This window comes from Felis catus, chromosome D2 (genome assembly GCF_018350175.1).
Source record: "Felis catus isolate Fca126 chromosome D2, F.catus_Fca126_mat1.0, whole genome shotgun sequence".
NCBI classification, from domain to species: Eukaryota; Metazoa; Chordata; class Mammalia; order Carnivora; family Felidae; genus Felis; species Felis catus.
The window spans coordinates 65,552,795-65,576,471 of NC_058378.1; the positions used below are offsets into that span (position 1 = coordinate 65,552,795).

The following is a 23,677-nucleotide window of genomic DNA, read 5'->3' on the forward strand; positions in this document are numbered from 1 at the left end:
AAGATGTATATATTTGCTTCAGCTCCTTTCACTTATTTTTTTAAACATATCTATGGCATTTTAAAAATTAATTATTTTTAAATTTACATCCAAGTTAGCATATAGTGCAACAATGATTTCAATAGGTTCCTTAATGCCTCTTACCCATTTAGCCTATCCCCCCTCCCACAACCCCTCCAGTAACCCTGTTTGTTCTCTATATTTAAGAGTCTCTTATGTTTTTGTTCTCTCCCTGTTTTTATATTATTTTTGCTCCCCTTCCTTTATGTTCATGTTTTGTATCTTAAATTCCTCATATGAGTGAAGTCATTAGTAACTATTAATAACACTGCTCCCAAGGAACTTCAAGAAAAGTTTTATAACCAATGACACAAGGACCCCTAAGAAAGTTCAGGAACACCCCGCACCATGCGGTCGATCCAGATCAGAACCCCAAAGGCAGGACAGGCAAAGAAGCTAAAAAGATGACTTAATAACCAGTTAAAAAAAATTGTGGTGGCATTTTTTACAGTAGTTTTCAATATAGAGAATACCTTTGGGATAAAATGTATTGTTGAGTCCAGAGAAGAGACGGAGACAGAGACCAGCAGGTAAAAGTTACTGCAGGGTTCATATTTGGGCCTGGCCCAGTCTACGGAAGAATTTTCTATCAAAGCTTCTGAGGAGGGCAGCTCCCCAGCCAGAGCTCAGGCTGATGCTGCAGGATCATTTGCCCAGGATGCCAGTAAGCTGGTGGCTGCCTGCAGCAGACAAATGCGGCGTTGGGTAGCATGTAAGCTCTGGGACCCTGTGCTTTCAGATTCACAAAGTTGAGATTTTATTTGATCAAGCAAACAGGACAGGCATGACTACTCCCATCATCCGGATGAGCAATCTGAAGCTCAGAGACATTTACTGAAGGCCCAAAGTCACACAGCTGGAGTGGCAGAACCACACACCGTCAGTGCTGGGAGCACCGGCTCCGTGCACTCAAATACCAAGGCCAATGTACACAGCCAGGATGCCAATAACTCAAAGATCCAGGGAGACAGACCCTTGAGGGGTAAACAGGAAGGAAAAATGGCGACTTCCCCTCAACCTTTGGCATCTGTGACTGGATTACACTCCGCAGGGAGCTTTCTCTTGTGTCATCTGACACACAGTTTGCCAGGAAAAAAGAGTCGCAGCTGAAGCCACAGTCCAATCCGAAGTTCTGTTTTCTGAGAGGCACTCTGAACTCCCCCAGAGGGCTCAGGGAGACTCCTCCAGGAGGCAGCCCTACTTGTCTTCACTTGGTCTGAGGTTGGGGGTGGGAGCTGCTGAAACAAGAAGGGGCAGACCATGTGTTTCCAGTTGGATGAAGAAAAGCTTGATGCCCCGAGTGAGAACATGAGCCTGCCATAAGGGAAGTAGGAACCTACTGCCTCTGCTTCCAGAAAAAAAGGCTGCTCACAGCTATGAGGCTCCTTAGAAAATTTATGAAGCATTCCTGACCAAAAACAACAACAACAACAACAACAAAAAAAAAAAAAAAAAAAAAAAAAAAAAAAAACAAGCCCAGGAGCAGAGGAGAAGACTAGAGAGGAGGGGTGGTCACCTTCATTCTTGGGTTTCTGGCAGTTTGGCCCCAGACTGTAGTTGTTGTTATTGTTTTTTTTTTTTGCTGCTGCTCTGCCAACAAGAGGAATCAGGGCAAAGGTGGTGGAGAGAGAGGAAAACAAAATCAGATAAAATAAATCCGGGAGCACCAGATAGATTTCTTTTTCTTCAGAGAACTTCCATGGCTTTAACACTGTATTAGCTGTGGGCTCAGCCTGGGTGGTTCAGTCTGTTAAGAGTCTGACTCTTGGTTTCAGCTCAGGTCACGATGCCACGGTTGCGGAGATCAAGCCCCTTATCAGACTCTGCACTGAGCCTGCTTGGGATTCTCTCTCTCCTTGTCTTTCTGCCCCTGCCCTGCTCACTCTCTCTGTATCTCTCCCTCAAAAGAAATAAACAAACATTAAAAAAAATAGTGTACTGAGAATTCTGATTTTCCATGATTGGTGATTTCATTCAAGTGAAGTCTAAGAAGAAATAAAAATCATTTGATTAACATTTATTGAGCATGTAGCATGTGACAGGTACTCTCTAGAACATTTTCCACATGTTGGTTCACATCAGCCTCTTGAAGATCATATGAGATGGTTTTTATTATCATTATGCTTATTTTACAGATGAGGAAACAGACACAAAGAAGGTTCCTCAGCCAGTCCCAGGTTTTAGACTAAATTTACTATTGATTAAATAGTAGAGCGGAGATTCAAACTCGAGTGGTCTCACTCAGAGCCCAAGTTACACTGGACTGCAGTATTGTGCTAATAGCCCAGATAAGGGAATTAAATGCTCAAGAAAGGTTATGTAACTTGCCCAAAGTTACACATGAATGAAATTGAGCTTAAAACTCTTGTATTCTAGGATGAGGTTGGACAATTGTCCCCTGGCCTAAAAAGAATATCCTGGACCAGTGCTCACAAATCACAACCATTAGCATTTCGTGAAGCTTCTTGAACAAAATGTCTTAGGAAAAATTGATGTAGATGATGAGCCAAACATTTACTGGACATCTACAGTGAGTCAGGCCCTCACTGCATCAGCCATTGTCCTAAATTATGGATCACTCTCAATCAACTTGGGAAACGGTATGTTTATGTCCTTACTCATGGAAAGGAAGCACCATATTTGAGGTCACAGAGCTAGTTAACAGTAGAGAAAGATGAATCAGCTCTCCTGAATCAGCCCAGGTCCCTCCACTTCACATTTCAATTTACCTCTTGCAATGGAAAAGAGAGTTCTTGAAACAACACAATTTCTAAAGCATTTAAACGTGAGTCTTAACACTTTGACCTTAACAGAGGCTGATAAAATTTTTTGAAATGTCCTAGCCTTTAAAAATTAATTAAATGGAGCTCATAAATGGGATAAGCCTGACTCTACAATAATGAGATGCTTTACTCTCCCTCATATAATTTTACTGATGCTTGCCATCACTTTTCATGAAAACAATGTCCTTCTTCTCAAGGAAGCAAGTTGGTTTCTCTAAGGTATGGTTTCCATGTTACCTTCTCATAGACACTGAGGAACCCAAAATCCAGAGACTAAGTAAAATTGGCGGAGGCAAGCCTTTTCAAAAGGAATAGAAAGATTCATTTTTTTAATCAAAATGAGCCTCTGGAGATAGATAGATAGATTAGATAGATAATAGGAAGGAAGGAAGGAAGGAAGGAAGGAAGGAAGGAAGGAAGGAAGGAAGGAAGGAAGGAAAAAAGAAAGAAAGATATGGATCACACAAGTAGCTGTTGCTATGGTAGGAATGAACTCGGCCAGTCCTTGGCACTTAAGGAACTACCAATGTCACAGGGATAGTTTCAGTAAAGTTCTGAAGTCAGTCAGCAGCACAAGCAATTCTGTGATGTCAAGACAGTGTAAAACAGCAGTCTGTTTTCAGAAGAATTGGACTTGACCGGAAGCCACCTACTCATGCTAGAATGGCAAGAGATTCAATGGCAGACACCTGGATATTCAGAGATGCCGAGCCTTGGGGTGACCTCACCATACAGCCTGAGATAGAAAATAAGACCTTGTGGGATTCTGTTAAAAGTTCATCAGTGAGAGAAAGTCCCTGCTTTACCTAAATAGCCCTGATACTTTTTGTTGACTATTACTATTAACGGAAGCTCCTCAATTCAATCAAAAGGCATGCTTTTACAAAGACAGTTTAGCTTATTTCTTAGGTTTTTCCACCAGTCACATTCATAACCTCCAGAGGGAATGGAGCATTAAAGGTCATTACGGTGAGGCACCAGCCAAATCACTGATGATCAGGCACACATTCTCTATGTTCCTTATACACCACTTTGCACCCTCTCAGTCTCCCACATCGAGACCCAATCCTCATCTTCAGTTCTCTCCTGAGATGCTTAAATAAAGGAGAACTTTGAGAAAGCAAGATGTGAGAGAAGAAAATCAGCAATGAAGGGGCAGCTTTCATTTCTCATTCACTTACTAATTCACTGCAGATTGAATAAATGAACCTCTCACTTGTAAGATTCCAGGACACTTGTTAATTTAAGGGACTAATAGTCTATGGGGTGGGGCAAAAGATTTTGAAGGGTTTCTTTATTAACTTTCTAACATAAAAAGTTATCTTGGCTATAGAATTAGCATGTGCATCTTACAGACTTTTATGAGAATTGAGACATTAAGATATTTCAAGAAAGGGTGGAAAAGCACAAATGATTCCATTAGTAGTAGCCTCAGTATATAACTGGCTGAGCAGTTGTAGCTAGAGCTCAGGTTATTCGCCAATTCTCTTGACAGAACTTATTTAAGGATTACCGCAGCATGATTCACATATTTTCCTTGATAATTTGAACTAATCATGTATACCTCATTCAGGAAGCTTCAGAGAGATGGTCAGATGATACAAGGAATCAAGAGTGGCAGCTCATCTCTGTGCCACCATGAAGAGTTGATGAGTTTAAAATGAACCACTGTGGGGTCACTAAATTTGGGGATTGCTTTGCTCATGACAATACTGGTTGAGTCTCTGACCTACACCTTAATTTTGTCCAGAAAGCACTTGTAGGAAAACACTTGTGATTTGTATTTGATGTCCAAAATGGACTTTATAGGTAAACCACATGTTTATTCAGCACACAAGACTCAATCAAGCAACAGAAAATCCCCCATATCAAAAGCCTCTGTATGGTCACCACTGATTCAAAATATTGCAGTGAGGACAGAAGCCAGAGGAGACTGCACTCTTGTGATCAAGTTAAACAAGCTGAAGTCATGAATGCACATGAACATATGTAAACACACACACACACACACACACACACACACACACACACAGTTGCCCTCAGTGGTATTGGGGCTTCACCTGCCTTGCAAGGTACAAATACAGGCAGAGTACAGCAGGCTAGAGCAGCCTTTCTACCGCCTTACAGGCAACCCCAAATCCAGCACCCCTAATTCGTCCCCTATCACAACACATATTGCCATTGGCCACACAATTGCCATACATGGAAATATGTGCATTACCTGCCTTGACTCTTCCTTTTCCCACCTTCCTTCCTAGATCCCCCGTGGTTACTGGTTATAAATCCTAAAATCTGTATCAAATTTTTCCACTTTATCCTACATCCATCCATCTTTATAAGTAACCTGCTACTTCTGGCCACCATAACTTCCTACCTAAATTAGCCTTCTGACTATTCGCCTTGCCTCTATTCTAAGAGATTTGTATGTCTAGTTTGCTCCACAAGACTTTTGCTGAATTCTGAGGATGCATAGGAACACAAAGAGACAAACCTGCAGTCTTGCTGTAGTTAGAAAACGATCCACCACAGGTGCCTGGATGGCTCAGTCGGTTAAGCTTCTGACTTAGACTCATGTCATGATCTCGTGGTCAGTGAGTTAGAGCCCCATGTTGGGCTCTGTGCTGATAGCTCAGAGCCTGGATTCTGTGGCTCCCTCTCTCTCTGTTCCTTTCCTGCTCATGCTCTTTCTCTCTCTCTCTCTCAAAAATAAAACAACACTAAAATAGAAAAAAAAAAAAAAAGAAAAGGAAAGGAAAGAAAGGAAAAAAGCAACCCACCAGGAGGAGGAGGCAGAGGCCCAGAGCAGGGAACTCATGAAGGCCTTAGGAGGCATGGTGAATTGATACTGAGAATCTAAATCATATTTCACCTGGGAGCACATTCCAATATTGGTAAAAGCTAGAGTCTGAGGACCAGTCTGGACCGTTGGCAGAAAGCTACAATTCCATAGTTGGCAGATAGACTAGCAGCCATTTCTGCTTTTTTACACTGCTGGAGTGACAAGGTTGGGGGTTTGGTGGACACCAAACCATAACCATTTTCTACCAAAAAAGGAAAGAAAAAAAGGAAGAAAAGGAGGGAGGGAAGGAGGGAAGGAAGGAGGGAAGGAAGGAAGGAAAGAGGGGAGGAAGGAAGGAAGGAAGGAAGGAAGGAAGGAAGGAAGGAAGGAAGGGAGGAAGGAAGGAAGGAAAGGAAAGAAGAGAAGTGTATCACTTAGAGTAGAAGATCAAAGTTATGGGGCGCCTGGATGGCTTAATGCGTTGGGCGTCTGACTTCGGCTCAGGTCATGATCTCATAGTTTGTGGGTTTGAGCCCTGCACTGGGCTCTGTGCTGACAGCTCAGAACCTGGAGCCTGCTTCAGATTCTGTGTCTTCCTCTCTCTCTGCCCCTCCCCCACTCACACTCTGTCTCTCAAAAATAAATAAATGTAAAAAAAATTTTTTAAAAAGATCAAAGCTAAGATGAACATCTGCGAAAAAAAAATAAAATTTAATTTTTAACTGTTTTCTGGGGGTGAAGAAACCAGAGACACCAGGATTTCAGTAGAAAGCCATGGAGAATCACACCATGGCAGCAGGGGCTAGCCAAAAGAGACTGAATCTTACCAACGCTAAAACCCAGACAAAACCCAGATCAGTCCCTGACAAGACTAACGTGGTCTGCTCCCCATCCTATGATCCTAACAGAAGAAAAGGGAAACTTCTCTTTTGGAAACAATCATTTGTATTCTCTGAATTATTTTCTATGTTGTTTAGCATATAATAGAAGATTGCTAAACATGTGAAGATGGCCAATACAAAGACCTATGATGAAGCCATATAATTAAAATAATATGACATTAACATAAGGAAAAACCAACTAATGGATCAGAATGGAGACACCAGAAAGACACTGATAAATATAAGTCAACACATTTATGGCAAAGGTCACTCAATAAAGAAAAAGGGAAACTGATCTTACCAATGAGTAATCCTGTGTCAACTGCATGGCCACAGAGAAAAGTCATGGGTATATGTATCTTTACTTTTATGTTATATCACACACAAAAATCTATTCAAGATGCATTATACATCGAAATGCGGAAGATAAAGTATTAAAAAATTTATAAGAAAATATAGGAAAACATTTTTGGTGACTTTGATGTAGTCTGGTTTTCTTAAACCAGTCCCTCAAGAGTTCTGAGCAGCAGTAACTATACAGGAATAAATTACAGTCAAGAGACTCTATACATTAAAAGGCATCCCTAGGATCGTGAAAAGTCAAATCACATATAGGAAAATATATGTATATATGACAAATGACTCAGCCAGATTTGATATACAACAACAAATATAACAAAAAACAAAAACTTCCAAAAATCAGTAAGAAAAAGACAGGAAACAGAATAAAATACAAAAGATTTGAATAAATAATTTGCAAAAAAGAGATACGGACATCCAAATGAACAACAAACTTTAGTAGTAATCATGGAAACACTAAAATCAGTATGTAATCATATTCCATAATCAAGATAGATAAAATGAAAAAATGGAAAATATCAAGTGTTGGTATATGTGTAGTAACCAAAACTCTTATTTACTGCTGAAGAGAGTATAAATTGGTAGAATTACTTTGTAAAAATATTTAGTAGTATCTACTAAAGCTGGGCACAATTGCCCTCAGCATTGGAGATGGGTCCTCATGTTGACCAACTGACAAAGAAGAGAAGACTTATGGAAGGATAACTCATACTAATCTCAAATTATATAACTTCAAATAATTCACAAATACAATATGAAAGAAACTCAAAAACATAATACTGAAAAAAGATGGGTATAAAAAAAGGACGTAGAATTAGATTCCATTTATACAAACTTTATATGAGGTTTAAAGCAAGTAAAATTAACGTATGCTATTTAAAGTCAAAACAGGTTATCCTAAGGGAAGGAACTGACTACTGACTATGGTGGGGCGGCTACGAGTCAAGCCTATGGGGAGCTGCTAATGTTCTTTTCTTGACTAGAATGCTGGCTACACAGGTGTGTTCATTTATGAAAATCCTACAAGCAGCACAGTAACAATATGGACACTTTTCAATGTACACTTAAAAAAATTCTTTGGTGGAAAGAAGAGATGGATAGGAGTCATTGGAGAAAAAAATAATTTTTACAAAGTCTGGTAAGAGTTAACTTTCTTCTTTGGGAGCAGCTCTGGTAAAGCTGGTAAGGTTAAAAATCAAGAGATAAGAGTACCTAACTTAGGTACTCTTACATTTATATGTATTTAACAGGTTGGCTGTAGATAATAATGATGTCATTCCCTGTTTCGAATACCATCATATTTCCCAGGGTAACAATAGTGCACTAAGAGAAAATGATAACGGACTTGTCATAATGGATCCCAACAGTGCATTGTTCAGGACACATGCCAAGAAAATGACAAATCATCCATTCCCATCTTGTATAAAAGGAGCAACATAACAAATATCACAACTCCCTCACAACATGCTAGTGAAATTCTACCGTGAATTGATGAGAGAGCAAATGTTTAAGATTTAAGGCAAGTCTGTTTGGGAAGTCAGATTCTTTGGTCTAGTCAGAGACGTGATACTCTAAAGGAAAAAGGAAATCAAACATGGCATTTAAAGACTGAGTCCCAAATGGCATGGACATGGAGGAGACTAAAAAGGAAGAATGACTCATCACATCCTGTTAAATGCACTAAGAACCACAAGGTGGACTTAGGTCTCATAAAAGGGAGGGAAAAATGGCTCTAGATACCCTTTCCTCTCCCAACAGTCCCCAGCTTGGCAAATCCCTAATCTTGTTTAAAGGCTAACTCAAATATCAATTCCTTATACCATCACTCCTTCCCTCTCCCACAGACGATAGTTGACTTCTCACCCATTTTTGTTCTCCCAGGACTTTGCACAATCTTCATTATACTTATTATGCACTTATCACTCTACAAATTGCATTTTTGGTGTCTGCATAGCTGTCTACTTCCTCTACTATGTAATTATGTAACCTCGGGGGCAAAGGCTACATCTTAACAATAGCACAATCATTTAAGATGCTTTAATAATTTTATTACAAAAGGAATACATACACATGGGGGAAAAAATCAAAACAGCACAGACAAATATAAAAGGAATGGATAAACAATTCCTCCCCATGATCTAGGCCCATAGTCAGAAAACTTTTCTTGCAAAGGGCCAGATCGGAAGTATTTTAGGTGTTGCAATGACATACAGTCACTGTCCTAGCTACTCAAATCTGCCGGTGCATCAAAAAACAGCTAAAGATGATATGCAAAAACGAATGAATGTGGTTGTGTTCCAATCAAACTTTACTTTGGAAAACAGGCAGCAAACCAAATTTGTTCCAGGGGACATAGGCTGCCCGCCCCTGTAGTGCGCAATGGTCTCATGTCCCAAATTAACAACTGTTAAAAGTTTCTTATAAAATGTATTGTTAGTTGAGTATACCCTTTATGCAGCCCTGCTAAACAAAATGCACCTTTTAAAGACAGCAAAAATACACAGTGATTGACCTGTGCTAGTTTCTTCAAAGAGGAAAAAAAAATCCTAAGTCACTTTGTTTTTCGCCATAAAGAAGAACAAGTGTATGTGGTTAGGTAAGCTACCAACTACCTTTGTTGAGCATCTACAGAGTCAAAAAAGAAAACAAATACATACAAGTCTTTGGTGCCCCCACATCTCCTCAAATGTACAGTTTTCACCAGGAATGAAATTACTAATTCTAGTTGTATGCCCAGATGTGCCTATAAAATTAACCCTCTGGACATCTAAATTACAACATAAGCTCGAACACAGTCTAGGCTTTCGTGGGCTGCCAGAATCTAACCACTAGGGTGAATACTGTTTCAAAAGTAAAATCCATTCCAAGACAAAGGAAAAAAAATCGAAATACCTTTCTCTTTGTAAAGTCAGAAGTCACATGCACACACCTTCAAAAGGGGACTGTGGTGGCTACTGGTTACCCTGAGCCCCACAATCTGGCATATGTGTCGGGACTTTCAGTAGTAAGACATGGTACCTATGAAAAGAAAACTAGAACTTATACCAACACTTAAAAAAAAAACAAACTCATGAGTAGGAAAATTTCTAGTCAGTGTAAGATCAAGTTCTACTCTGAAACTTGTCAAAACACTGATGAATTACAAGTTCTACCTTGTCATTGGATTTGCTCAGTTTCTCACTCTGCCTCTGATTCTCTCTTTGGTTCTCCATGCTTCTGACATAGCCTCTTTGCCCCGCTCCCTCTCCCTCCCTCCTGCTTCTCCCTCTCTCTCACTTTGGTTCTATCATAGTCTTTTGGTCTTTCTCTTTCTCTTTCTCTACCTCACCCCTCTCTACCTTCTCTTTCTCTCTCCCTTTGTCTGAGGTTGCCTTTGATTTAAACAATTCAATCAGCCACGTTCTTTTCCACAGCCACGTGACACCTTCTAATGACTCACGTTCATGGGTAAGGAGTTTCAGGTAGAATATGAATGCCTGACTCACAATGTATACATACGGTTAACGGTGTGCAGTGTAAGTGTGTGTATGTATACGAATATGTACGTGTAGGTAAACACATAGATGAATATCAAGATCAAGGGAATGTCTGAGATTTAAATTGAGATACATTTTTTCTTTGTTGGGATTACAGGTCACCAGAATGTCTAGTGTATTGTATACAGTCTTGGTGCAAGTAATTCTGTCTCTTTTCTAATTAAAGAAACTGATGAGGAAAGGCCCAGAATGTCTGCTATCACACAATCAAGAAGAAAAAACACAAAGTGATCCTGCGACCTCTTTCATCAAAACTATCTACGAACACTAGTTATTGGAGAGAGATTTTTCTAGGGTCACATTTAGGTTCCTTGAATGAAGCATAATGAAGCTTATAAGGTTCATAATCTTTTTTGTTAAGTTTACAATATTTTGGGGGGTGCTTGGGTGACTCAGTTGGTTAAACGTCTGACTCCTGATTTTGGCCTGGGTCATGATCTCAGTTTGTGAGTCTGAGTCACCTGTTAGGCTCCACACTGATAGCACAGAGCCTTCTAAGAATTCTCTCTCCCGCTCTCTCTGCCCCTACCCCACTCATGCTTTCTCTCTCTGTCTCAAAATAAATAAATAAACTTAAAAATTAATTAAAAAAAATAAAATATTTTAAGTAACAGAAATAGCATATATTCATAGAAGAAACACCAAAAACCCCACAATTTAAATGATAGTTAAAAAGCCGTAATCAATGATAATATTTTAGTCCTATTTTTCCAAATTTGTCTACATTTTATTTCTTTTACAAAAATAGAATTGTATTCAACAAAGTATGCTGAGCCCCTATTATGTACCAGATGCCCTGTTAGATATTTAAGCTATATACACAACAAAGATTTCTACCTTCATGGAACTTAAAATCCTACTGTTTTAAAATTTTATGTTTTTAACTTTTGCTTTGCTGTGTAAATTTGCTAAGACATTAAATACAGGTCTACAATACATTTAATGGCTGTATAATATTTTATTACATTCATGCACAAGGTCATGGGTATTCTTGCTTTTGAGGACCAAGAAAAGTCCAAAAAAAAAAACAAAAACAAAAAAACAAAATCCAAAATCACCCAGCAAGAATTTAGCAAGTATTTGCTCTCAGTGAATAGGTATAAATGCTGTGAGGGATATATAGAAAAAAGAACAAAAACCCTTTTTAAAGATAAGAAAGGGGAGACACATGGGTGGCTCAGTCAACTAAGTGGATGACACTTAATTTGGGGTTAGGTTATGATCTCATGGTTGTGAGCTCGAGCCCCATGTCAAGCTCCACACTAGGTATGGAGCCTGCTTAAGATCCTCTCTCTCTCTCTCTCTCTCTCTCTCTCTCTCTCCCTCCCTCCCTCCCTCTGTCTCTCCCTTGCTGGCATGCATGTGGGCACTCTTTCTTAAAAAAAAAAAAAAAGAGAGATGACCTCAGTGCTCTAAGACCTGAAAATGGACAAAGGAGACAGCATAATTACAGATGAGAGATAATATATATTACATATCTGCTAAGTGGACATTGTGGACATTAGATATACTATGATGAGTGTTATTAATTGAATGACAGTAACAACAATAAATAATAATAATAATAATAATAATAGATCTCATGTTTATTACTATGGGCCAGGTACTGTGTTAAGGGCTATATGTTCACCAACCCATTTACAACTGTAACAACCCTTTAAGAGGGGTTAAGAAGAACCCTTTAAGAAGAATATTTTTACATATGAGGAAATAGAGGCATAGAGTAAGTTATTTTCATGAAGTCACAGAGCTAATAAATGATAAAGCAGTATTTCAAACCCAAGAAGCCTTTTCCAAAGTCTTTGCTACTGATCAATATGTTATAGTTAAAAGAGTGCACCGTATTTTATCCTTAGAACACAAATCTTGTTTATGTGGATAACCAAGAAAGATGGTACCAAGACGGTCCCACTACAAAATGGGAATGTAATTACAAAATTACAAAACTACAAAATGAAGTATTTGTTTCAACAGTAGAAAAACTGCTTCCCAGGGAAAAATAGTCTTTCCTCTTTCTGACACCTTTTGTGTACATTATCATCTGTCCACCAGCCTGTTTCAGAGGGTCTTACCCCACTGTACTCAGATTCCTTTGAGAAGTTATTGAAAGCTGTGGACCTCAATTCTTTCCAGAAAAAAAAAAAAAGTACACACAATGTGTAGGCAAGCTCAGAAAGTTCATGGAAGCCTACAGAAGAATCCTCTAGGGAAATGTTTGTCAAACGTTAGTGTTAATAAGAATCATTTGGAGGTTATTAAGACATAAATATCCTTGCTCACTCCCCTATACCCATCAACAGAATGAACACTAATTCTACAGGCAAAATTTACTTAAAACACCCCAGATTATTTAAATGTGGGGCCTGAGGACCATCCCTGAATGTAGTTTTGGTTGCCAGTTGGAGAACCCAAGGCTGCCCAGTTCAATATCCCTCCACCTACCCAGCAACATGAAGGGCAGGACGAGTACAGAGTAGAGCAGCGTTTCCAAACCAGAGTGACAAAAGTGCCTTGATTCTAATCTAGAGAGTGTGGGAAGTGAAGAGTTAAACAGAAGACCTTTGACCTTTCAAACAGGCAAGCCCTGGGTCAGATGACCCATGAGTTTGGGTTCCCGTGTCCTCTCTCATCCTAATTAGGGAAGATGCCTAGAACCATCAAGCCTTCAGCTATTGGGAAGCCTTCAGCTATTGGGCACAGCATGACTAGCCAATTACCTGATAACACGTCTCAGTAGCCTCATGTTGAAGTGAGTGTCCATGTTGTCCATGATGTCTCTCTAGGGTCAGCGGCCAGCAGGAAGAATCAAACGTCATCTTCCACGTATTCATTCTTCCTGGAGAGCAAGCCGGAGATGGTATGTTGGTGACGCTACATGTGGCATGCATAGGAATGGGTGGACATCATGAAAAGAAGAAAAAGAGGTCAACAACCTGAGAACAGAGTAATGTGGAAAGGAACACAATTAGATTTTTCTCTTCATGCCAAGGGTCCTCCCTACCATCACTTGAACTGACTCATGAATTCCCTTTCTAAGAAACTTCAAAATGAGCCCATACAAAAGGGCAGTGTGACAGAGGAAAGAACTCTGGAGTCAAAGTCAGAACAAAACTCGAATCCCTGGTTTACCACCTTTCAGCTAGGTAATTTGTGGCAGCTTTCTCTTGAAGACCCAGCAGGGACTGGACTTGGGTCCTCTCAACTCTGACCTTGAAATTCAGCATTTGTTGGTAGCTGAAACCCTATGCCTCCTGAGAAGTATATTTTGTAGAAATATGGAAGAAGGATGCTTACCAAAGAAGGAACTCAACCAGGAAGACTGGTGAAGACTGAACCAAACCAGTCTGTTCCAAGGTGGACCCCAGTGCTGACTTGACCTTTCACCAACTTTCTCCCTCATTATAACACTAAAAAATCACACCCAAAGGTGGAGATTTAACAAGATTTAATAAGACATGCAGTGCATGATGAAGCATGTCCTGCCCACTGCACCTGTATGCCGACCTCCTGTATCTCTCCCCACTCTACATGCTTGGATGTCACTTCTTTCCCACCAGCCTCTAGCAACTTTCCTTAGCCTCTGCTCTGAGAGCCAGCCTGAAGGATCCTCTCCTTTGCTCTGTCACCCTTGTGCTTGAGCACAGTTCCCAATAAAAGCCTTGTCTGGAACTCCCATTTGTTCTGTACTACACTACAAGGAGTTCAGTAGTTCTGTAGTAACTCCCAAGGAGCCCAGTTAGTAACACTCTGAGCCTCACTTTCCACGATGGTAGAACAGGGATAATACCTATTTCACAGGGTTGTTGTAAGGATTAAATTAAATAACAGTGATGTTCTGCAATGTGCTCAAAAGACATGGTGACTTTTACTACCATTGTTAAAAGTCAGCTTCTGTTATGTCATGTAAACAGCGTATCTGGGTGGAACAGAGTTGCTCTCATGTTCAACAACCTCCCCTCGGCCTTGTCTCCAACAGCCAGCCTCAATCAGATACAAGAAGAGCAAAAGAAGCCATTGATGTCTGATGTACAATTGTCAGCATAAAAAATAACACTTGTATCATTAGGCAATTGCACCTGACTTGACGTAAATCTTATTGGCACCTTGTATGGTCACTTTCTAAAGGCTAATGATGACCCCTCAATCACCCTCAACCACCTAATTTGCTCTAAAGCCCAGCACCTATCACTTTTATCGGTTCTCCTGGACTCCAGGAACCCTATGCCCACTGGTGGTCCCCAATGGGCAGGAATGCAGGCTTCAGGCAAAACATAACTCACTCCTTAACCTATGGCAAAAAAGCCTGAGCAAGCCCAGGTAGCCACGGAATTCTGTGTCCTACATTCTAGCCCCCCTTCTTCCAACACCTGGCATGTAAATCTCTCTGCTCAACCAGCCATCCCTCAGCTTCATTTCCCACAACGTGTAGACAATAATACCTGTCCTTCTCATCTCTGAGGACTATGATGATAATAAACTGAAGTATATGACAAAATTCTTCCAGAGCGAAGCATTTTGAACAGCAAAAGGCACATTACTGATATAAGGTAGTATAAACATACTCAGTAGATCTCAGCAGAAACAGAGACAATGACAGCTTTGATGTACATGTAAAAGTACAGGTAGGATTTCCTACAAGAGTATTCAGGTCCTTTTATTCCTACCCGGATTTTAGAGTAAGCCCTATTCTTTCAGTATAACCTCACGTAGTAAGATTTCACCTTTGTTTCTTGCCAAGCTTCAACTATTGCATCTGTAGGGGCCGACAGCCAGCTGCTCCCAAATGTGCTACATTGACATATTGATTATTTTAAATAAAAGTTATCTGAGAGACAACCAGGGTTAAAAGAGCACTCTGATTGCCACCACCCCCGCCCCAACACCTGCATTAGTCTCCAGAAAGCAAGAAATCTCCAATGTGAATGGGAGGTAAAGAGAATCTCTATCACCAGAGATAGGAAATTTGAGCCAAGGAGGTTTGAAACACAACCCTTGTTACTTTTTTACTATTTTACCATCCCAGCCCAAATTGTGTTTAGAATTCTTTACTAACTGCAGCTCCCATAGTTACATTTTCTTTTCCTGGCACTTCCTCACAGATTTATTGTCACTTTGCTGAGAAAGTATAAAAACTGCCCTGGTCATTTCTTGAAGTCTCAATATCATTACTGTGCCTCTGTGTGCACTGTGTTATTTTTTTTATCCTGTTAATCTGCCTCATGTCAATTTAATTCCTAAACCAATTGGAAGCACGTTGGAGGAAAGAAGGAAACTTCTTCCTCTCCTACACACGCACCTGATCTGAGTAGAGTGTGCACTCTGCAGTGGCCATCATCTTCCAAGGAGTCTGGTCCCTCCTCACTGGCCACAGCTCTTCCAGGCCATCACCTCTGGCCATCGCAGGGATGACATGTGGCCAGTTTGCCTTTGGAGACACACGTGCATTCTTCATACTTTTGAGAGGTATGGGACAATAGTCAACATACACAGAGAGGAAAGTCATGGAATTTGCATATACATTTAAAGACATAAAGCAAAGTGGCAGTTGGGTAGCCTGGCTCAGGATGTCTCTGACAGAGTTTACTAAATATGACAGTCTCTGTTTTGAAAACTGTCTTTGAGGAAAAAGTCGGGATAAAAAAAAAGCAAGGATATTCAAGATGAGATGTAAATGTGCAAATAAGGGCAACTGTATCTCTAAGGGATGGCACGGGTTTGTTTCTGTTTTTATTTTTGTTTTGGGGGAGACCGATTTTCAATTTCTCATTAGGCATGCGACATACCCATATTCATTCAAAACTGGTATTGTAGATTAAGGAATTTTAATCTGTCCTCTCCATATTTGCTCTTCAGTTCTTTTGCCTATCCCGAGCTATGGCTCTCTCACAACTCCCGTTTTAAAGTTCTCACTACTACTCATGATCCAATTTAAGTATCACCCTTGTCACAAGCCATCATAACCACCCCAGCCAGAAGGCCCCCGTCTCACCTTTACTTCCCTAGCAGTCCTGCCATCAGATGACCTGCTACTTCTACAGTCTCGTATAAAGGTTCATGACTTTCTACACCATCTCACACACACTTCTTTATCGGTATCCTGAACATACCAGGTGCTCAGCAAATACCTGTAGAATGAAAAGTTAGTAAGACTATTTGCATAATGTTGTTAGTGTTGTCCCTGGCCCATAGTATTCCTTACATGTTAGCCATTACTCATACAAATAAGAAAACATTCTAAATACTTTTGTGCCTAATTCTACGGTTTTGTGTCCAATTCTATTCTATTCTATTCATATAAATTTTTTAAGATAAAGATGTGAATCATCCCCAGGGTCAATTTTTAAAAAAGCTTTTATTTAAATTCCAGTTAGTTAACAATGTAATGTTAGTTTCAGGTATACAATATAGTGATTCATCACTTCCATACAACACGTGGTGCTCATCCTTAATCCCCATCACCCATTTAACACATCCTCCAACCCACCTCCCCTATAGTCAATATTTAATGATATAGAAGGTACAAGCAAATTCCAAAAAGAAGCTTAATTCCTATTCTCAGATTACGCATCTTGTAGCTAAAGATTGCATGCTTGCCAACACAAAAGCGATATAAAACAAACTAGTATGTCTTTATGTCTTACTAGGAAAACCAGTACCTGATTTAAATAGTGGGTTTCAAATTTCAGGAATTTCTGTACACATATGTGTACGTGAATAAAAGGGAGATAGGTATTTCCTATCATGTGAAATAGAAGGTTTGCTCACTGTCAAGGACACAGATCAATCTATCATCCTTGTTTCCCCAAAACTTTACTCACAAGTACAAAGAGCTCAATACCCTCAAGTGGAAGACACTAAAACATTGCCTCTGACCTGGGTGGAGCTCCAGAGAAAAAGCTGACTATGTGTCATCAGAAAGCAGAAAGCACATAGTCTAGATTCCTAGAGAGGAGATTCAAACTGGTCCATCTGCCTCCACATCTTATACTTTCTTCCTCTACAGCGTCTTGCTTTCCATGTCACAATGCACTAGCCTTCATAATTAGGGCCAGAGCCCTGATCAGAAAAGAAAAACTACAACTTTGTTAAAGAAAGTCAATTCTACTAAAATTTAAAATGTCAACTGAAAAAAAAATCTTATACAAATGATCACCAAACCTGGTTTTCACAGCCAATGTCCAGCTAAAATCAGATTTCTTGTTGATTCAGAAATGAATGAACTAAGACTAGAACTCAAAATTTTCCTATGAACTTGTGCTCAGTGAATCACTCAAGTGTTGAGTTTTAAGGCTCTCTGAAGATGAAGAGAAAGGGCGCCTGGGTGGTTTAGTCTGTTTAGTGTTCGCCTCTTGGTTTCGGCTCAGGTCACGATCTCAGGGTTTGTTGGTTTGAGCCCCATGTCAGCCTGTTTGGGATTCTCTTATTTCCCTTTATCTCTGCCTCACCCCTCCTTGCTTGGTTTGTCTCTCAAAATAAATCAAAAAAATAAACTTTAAAGATGAAGAGGACAGTATGAGAACAATGTAATCACTATTGGAACTAAGGAATGAAATTTGCCAGGTATGTATTAAAAGCATTCCTTTTTCTCAAGATGGATCCATAACCAGGATGTGCCTCTTCCTGAACTCCTCTGAAGTTAACTCATGACGCATAATTTTACAAACAGATCTTAACAGCCTCGGATTTCTATGGCCTACATTAAAATCCACAAGGCAGGCATTAATTTGGGAGTCAGATCAAAAAAGTTTCCAAATTGTGCTCTGTCCCTGACACTCACGTAAGAGCCTGAACATGTGACTTATTCTTTCTGAACCATGGTTTCCTAGTTGGTGTAACATAAGTGATCATTTAAGCCTCACAAAATTTGCGAATTTTTTTAAATGATGAATATAATGCATTTTCAAAAAAAATACTGTCCTGGTTTAATTGCCAAGGCTGTGTTGATACATGTCAGGTCTAAAAACAGCTGAAGGAGAAGACATACATGTCAAAAAACCAGATGGTCATGCAATTTGATAAATGCAACATTAATATCATCATAATGGCATAAGTTATGTATGCAGAGGACTGTCTGAGCAATGTTGCCAGTGAGAAAGAGATGGGGGTAAGAGACTGAAACATACAATTATATTCAGCATAAAAATGTGAGGAAAAGATAGTAATGCTTACCACATACTTACCAAGAATTTCATCGGGATTAATAAACTAGTGCTAGTTAGCATTTTGAAACTCAGTGGAACAAAGAATAATACACACAACACACCCCACCAGGCAGTGAACAGAATCATATAAAGTTAGATTATGTATAAAATAAGTTGTGTAGAAGCAACACGTTCCTGCTCCTGACAAATGATCTGTTCGGCATCTTGCATGCTACAGTATTCCCTCATTTGGTCCAAATCTTGCCATGGTTCTCATCAAAAAAGTCTTGCCTGTATGCCAAGGCTGCAAATGTCAATACCTGAATTTAAATAATGGCTCAAAATCTTGAAAATTCCTCTGAACTCACTCTCTCAGTCCCCCTCTCTCTGTCTCATATGTGCGCACACACACAGACACACACATATACATAATAAAGAAAGGACTGATCACGTGCAAGGCAAAAGGTACATCCTCAAATGGCTGTCCCAAGAGCATCAGCAAAATGCACAGAAAGTAGACAGGAAGAAGAGGAAAAGGAGTTAAGAAAACCATTCAGAATTTTTGGAAAGTTATGTGGGCAGTCTATAATCACCATACCTTTGATTCAGGTGTTAGTATAACCATTAGTCTTTCTACGGCTTTTAGCTAAAGATCGAAGAGACAGATCCAGAGGATGTGTGACACCTATGACCCACTTCTTTCTGGGGGGAGGAAATCAAAGTGGCAAATCATGACCTTCTGATTTTGTTTTCATATTTGGGGTTGATGAACCGTTGTTCCCTTTAATGATCTGAGAGAAAGAAAAGTGTTGGAAGTAGCAGCGACACACGTGTTTAGGACTTAACAACAACGTCCTTTCACGTGTGTCAAGATGTGTCATTCTGTCGATTAATCCTGATTGGCACTGACCTTGCTTTACAGATGAGAAATCGAAAGTCAGATTGTGTCAATTTGCCCAAGGTACGTGACAAATAAATAGGGTTAGAATTCAAATCTCCCCTGTTTTTCATTTCACCAAGTTGCCTCCATTTGAGAGGTTACTTCCGATTCTACACACTCCAATTCACAAAAATAATGTTTATCTCCCCCAAGATGCTGAAACAGATATATCTGGCTAGATGAAACTGATTATTACCTCTGCTCCTGAGGACACAGAGAGAGAGAGAGAGAGAGAGAGAGAGAGAGCGCGCGAAGGTATGGGGTGTGGGGGGGTTAAGCTTAAGAAATGACAGACTTCAATCAAGAGAAAGCTCACGAGTTAGCAGACTTTGAGTGCTCAAACACTGACAGCCACCATACCTATTACTTACTACAATAAGTAACCTTAGTAGACTTCCTTCCTGCACATAACCCACCCAAGATTTGAAAAACATTGTCCCTATATGACTTGTAATCATCAGCATCTGACCATGCTTGCAACACACACACACACACACACACACACACACACACACACACACACAGGCAATACATCTCAGTAAGTCCTTAAATACACAAGTATCTGGTTTGCCAAAGATGCTTTTTCCCCCTCTCTCATTCTGTTTGAAATCTTTCAGGACGAGGTAAGGGATAATTTGCAGCTTGGATAACAATATGTATTTCTAGACCAAAGTTCTTTACTTCGTACTGGATGTGTTTGAAACTTCCGTTTACAGCCAGAAATTCTGAGTTAACTACTTGAAGAAGGAAGAAAGTTTTAACAATTTCAAATTTAAGCAGAATGAATAATTTTAGTGGTAATGATACTAAGGATGTGTGATTGTTAAAGAAGGCAGGGAGAGCAAAGGTCTCCAGGAGCTCCATGGAAATTATCTCTGCTGCAACTGTTGAAGTAAATGTGTATATGAACAACATATGAACCGGAACCTGTGTCCTCAAGGCTACACACTAGGGTATTCTGGATGCTCTCACGACAGAACTATGAAATACTAAATGTTGTTACTGTGATCTGCATCAATACATTTTTAAAAAATGTTTAACGTTTATTTTTTGAAAGAGAAGAGGGTGTGAGCCAGAGAGGGGCAGAGAGAGAGAGAGAATCCCAAGCAGGCTCCATGCTGCCAGCACAGAACCCAATGTGGGGCTTGAACTCACGAGCCATGAGATCATAATCTGAGCGGAAATCAAGAGTGGGACGCTTAACCAACTGAGCCACCCAGAGGCCCCTGCATCAGTACATTCTAAACCCATGTCCCACAGAATTCCTAATGAACAGATTTTATCTTACAATACTCGAAACTTCCATTTCAGAAGCCCACAATGTGCCTAACTAAAGTACCGCGTCTCTGGGAAGGCTTCTGGCAATTATTTTACAAATGAAAACACAGTAGTAGGTGCTAACCAGGATAATCTATGCATATTTCAAAGAGCAATCTCTCTGTTTCCTGATTAAATCCACCACTCACTTATGTTTATTTTTGGTGTGCCCTTGTTCCTAATGTTCTCAACGTCTGCTTGATGGTAGCCTAGAAAACTTTTACACACTTTGTAAATGGTCTCTAATTGTAAACACCAAGCTGTTGTTTTCTCTGCCCACGAGTTTCCAGGTTCACTTTAAATCGACAGCTCTGACACTGAGGAGCGGCAGATTTATTCCCCAAATTCTAAAACGTCCTCTGACATGGCCAAAAGTCACTGGCTTTCATCCCAAGCCCACCACACATACTGTCCCCAGTGTCAGCCTCCTGTGATCTATGGATCCCTTCACCTCATAAAGAAGAGTCAATCCTTTATGTATGCTCTTCACCAAAGGAGGGCACACAGTGGGGGAGGACAGGGGGCTGCTGTCACTGGTGTACTGATGTTTCTAGGACTGGATCACACTGGAAAACAATCAACCATTCTCCAGCTGCAAAAGACCCAGCTCTAAACACACACACACACACACACACACACACACACACACACGCTCTTAGAAGGTCGTGCAGACTCTCTCTGTAACTTACATCTATCTCCTGAATGCCCAGAGGGAGGGACTGCACCAAAGGACAATGTCTGTCATTGCAGTTCTCCACTTTCAATTCCCTTACTAATAATTCATCTTGGACTTAACTGGAGCCATGAGTAAGTTTGCAGCAAGTACAAGGGAAATCCTTCCTGAGAATGTCAGACTGCCCTAAAACTTAACCCTCTCACCCCCACATCCCAGGTACTTAATGACAAATCCACTCTTTGTCTGGGCTTCAGACCATGGTGACAGAGTGTAGGATTTACCTGCTAACTCAGAAGTTTCTTGCAGGGTTGGGGCTTGGAGAAGATGGAGGGCCCGGGGAAATGGAAGCATTTTGGAGGTGATACAGCTCCTGGCAGGAGACCGGCAGTGGCTTCTTTCTGCACAGTTCCCAAGTCAGAACCCTAATAGGCCCCTCCCCACCCGACGCACCAACACACTTTACCGCTTCCCCCCCTCACCCCTTACCTCTCCGATCGCGCCTCGCCGCCACTTCGGGACTCAAGACGCGGTGGTGGTCACCCAGGTGGAGTGGCCTTTGTGTGCGGAGACCCGGTCACCGCCAACGTGCGGATCGTCAGCTCAGCTCCTCCAGCCCCGCAGCCCATAGCTCTCGGTTACTCTAGCAGAAGAGTTCCAGGGTCCCGCTGAGCAAAGTCCTCCGGGGCTTTCTCGGCAGCTCGACTCCGGCTCCCCGCGCAAAGCCCGCCACTCTCCGGGAGGGGAGGGAGTGGCCGCAGCCCGGCCTCGCGGCTTCGGGCGAGGGCGTCTCCCGGGCGGGGCCCTGGGACCGCGGGACACCTCCGGCGCCGCCGCCGCAGGAGCCCTGGGCCCCGAGGACCCACAGCCCCGCGCCGGCGAGGAGCGCGCTCCCCGGGCGGGGCAGCCGCCGCCGGCGCCCACTTTTCCCGTCGCGGGAGCGGAGAGCAGCGGAGAGGGGGCCGGAGCGGAGGCGGCGGCGCGGGGCCCTCCGCCGGCCGGCCGTGGGGGGCGGGCGCTCAGGACCCCAACTGGGTCCGAGTTGGGCCGCGGAGAGAGCGGGCGGAGGCGGCGCGGGGCGGGGCTCTCCGCTGGCCGGCCGGGGGGCGGGTCGGGCGCTCAGGACCCCGACTGCGTCCGAGTTGGGCCGAGGAGGGGGCAGGCGGGGCGGAGGCGGCGTCGCGCGTTGAATCCCACGCGCCACATGGGCGGGAGCCTGAGTCTGGCGACCCCGGCAGGCGCGGTCTCTGAGTGGCGGGGACTCCAAGTCCGCGCCCTGCTCTCCCCACGGCTGGGAGCCGGCTGGGAGCGCCTAGGACCCTCCCCTCCTGCTCTCCGCCCTTCCCTTTGTTCCCCTTGTGTCCTCTCCTCCTGGAGTCCAGATTTCCTCTGCAGCCAGGACTCTTGCCAGCGTCTTTGGCTGGAGAGGGATTGAGGGATTCCTTGTCTTTCCCTTTAGTCTCTGTCATTTGGAACCTTGATCTAACCCAGAGCACAGGCAATGTATCTTGGCCTGGGACGGTCGCCAGAGGGACAGTAGAGGGAATGGTGTGCGGTTGTATGTGTGACGATAGATAGATAGATATTCCATCATCTATCTCTCCAATGATGGTATGTGTATCTAGAGGTTTCTCCATCACTCGCCATGCTTTGCTCCCTTTTCGTGATCTTCTATAACATTCATTCTAAACCCAGTCTTTTTGCATAACTCATTTGAAAGAGCACTTTGCTACTAGCCATGTTCTAAATGTTTTGTGAACATACCCTTCCACCTTCTTTAGGACAAGACAAAGTCCTGGGTGAAACAAAAAAAGGAGCTCAGACTGTGGGCGTGGGAACATTTTGGCTTTTGCAAACTATTACAGTCCCGTGGCTTAGCACAAAATCCAAGATTTAATAGGAAATCAGGAATATACTAGAGACATGTATTGATTGCACCTGTTATAATAGTTGAGTAGGTTCACCGGTTCCTTGTATCAGTCTTTACCCTTCTAGTAAGAGACAAGCCTTCTGAAATCTTGGGATAAATTTTCATACAATTTGCAGCCTTATATTTGTTTATAAATCTGCCACTAATTTGCTGTGATATCTCAGGAATCATCAGCTTGGTTGCTTAAACTTGAAAATGAAAGGGTTGCAAATGGAGAACATTCCACAAAGTAAAGAACCAGTAGAATTAAAAATGTCATCATCCGGAAGGACAAAGA

The 23,677-nt window shown here is 41.6% G+C and overlaps 1 protein-coding gene across 1 annotated transcript; it reads right to left on the reverse strand.

Moving 5' to 3' along the window:
- Window positions 1-1,620: 1,620 nt before the first annotated feature.
- On the reverse strand, window positions 1,621-23,107 carry LOC102900465 (basic proline-rich protein-like). The gene is made up of 6 exons (XM_045039984.1): window positions 22,958-23,107; window positions 21,960-22,782; window positions 16,389-16,524; window positions 15,696-15,852; window positions 13,117-13,332; window positions 1,621-2,045 (listed from the first exon to the last, which is right to left on the reverse strand). Exons 1-2 carry the CDS (start codon window positions 23,105-23,107, stop codon window positions 22,114-22,116), a joined length of 819 nt encoding a protein of 272 aa, XP_044895919.1. The 3' UTR covers window positions 1,621-2,045; window positions 13,117-13,332; window positions 15,696-15,852; window positions 16,389-16,524; window positions 21,960-22,113.
- Window positions 23,108-23,677: the final 570 nt, after the last annotated feature.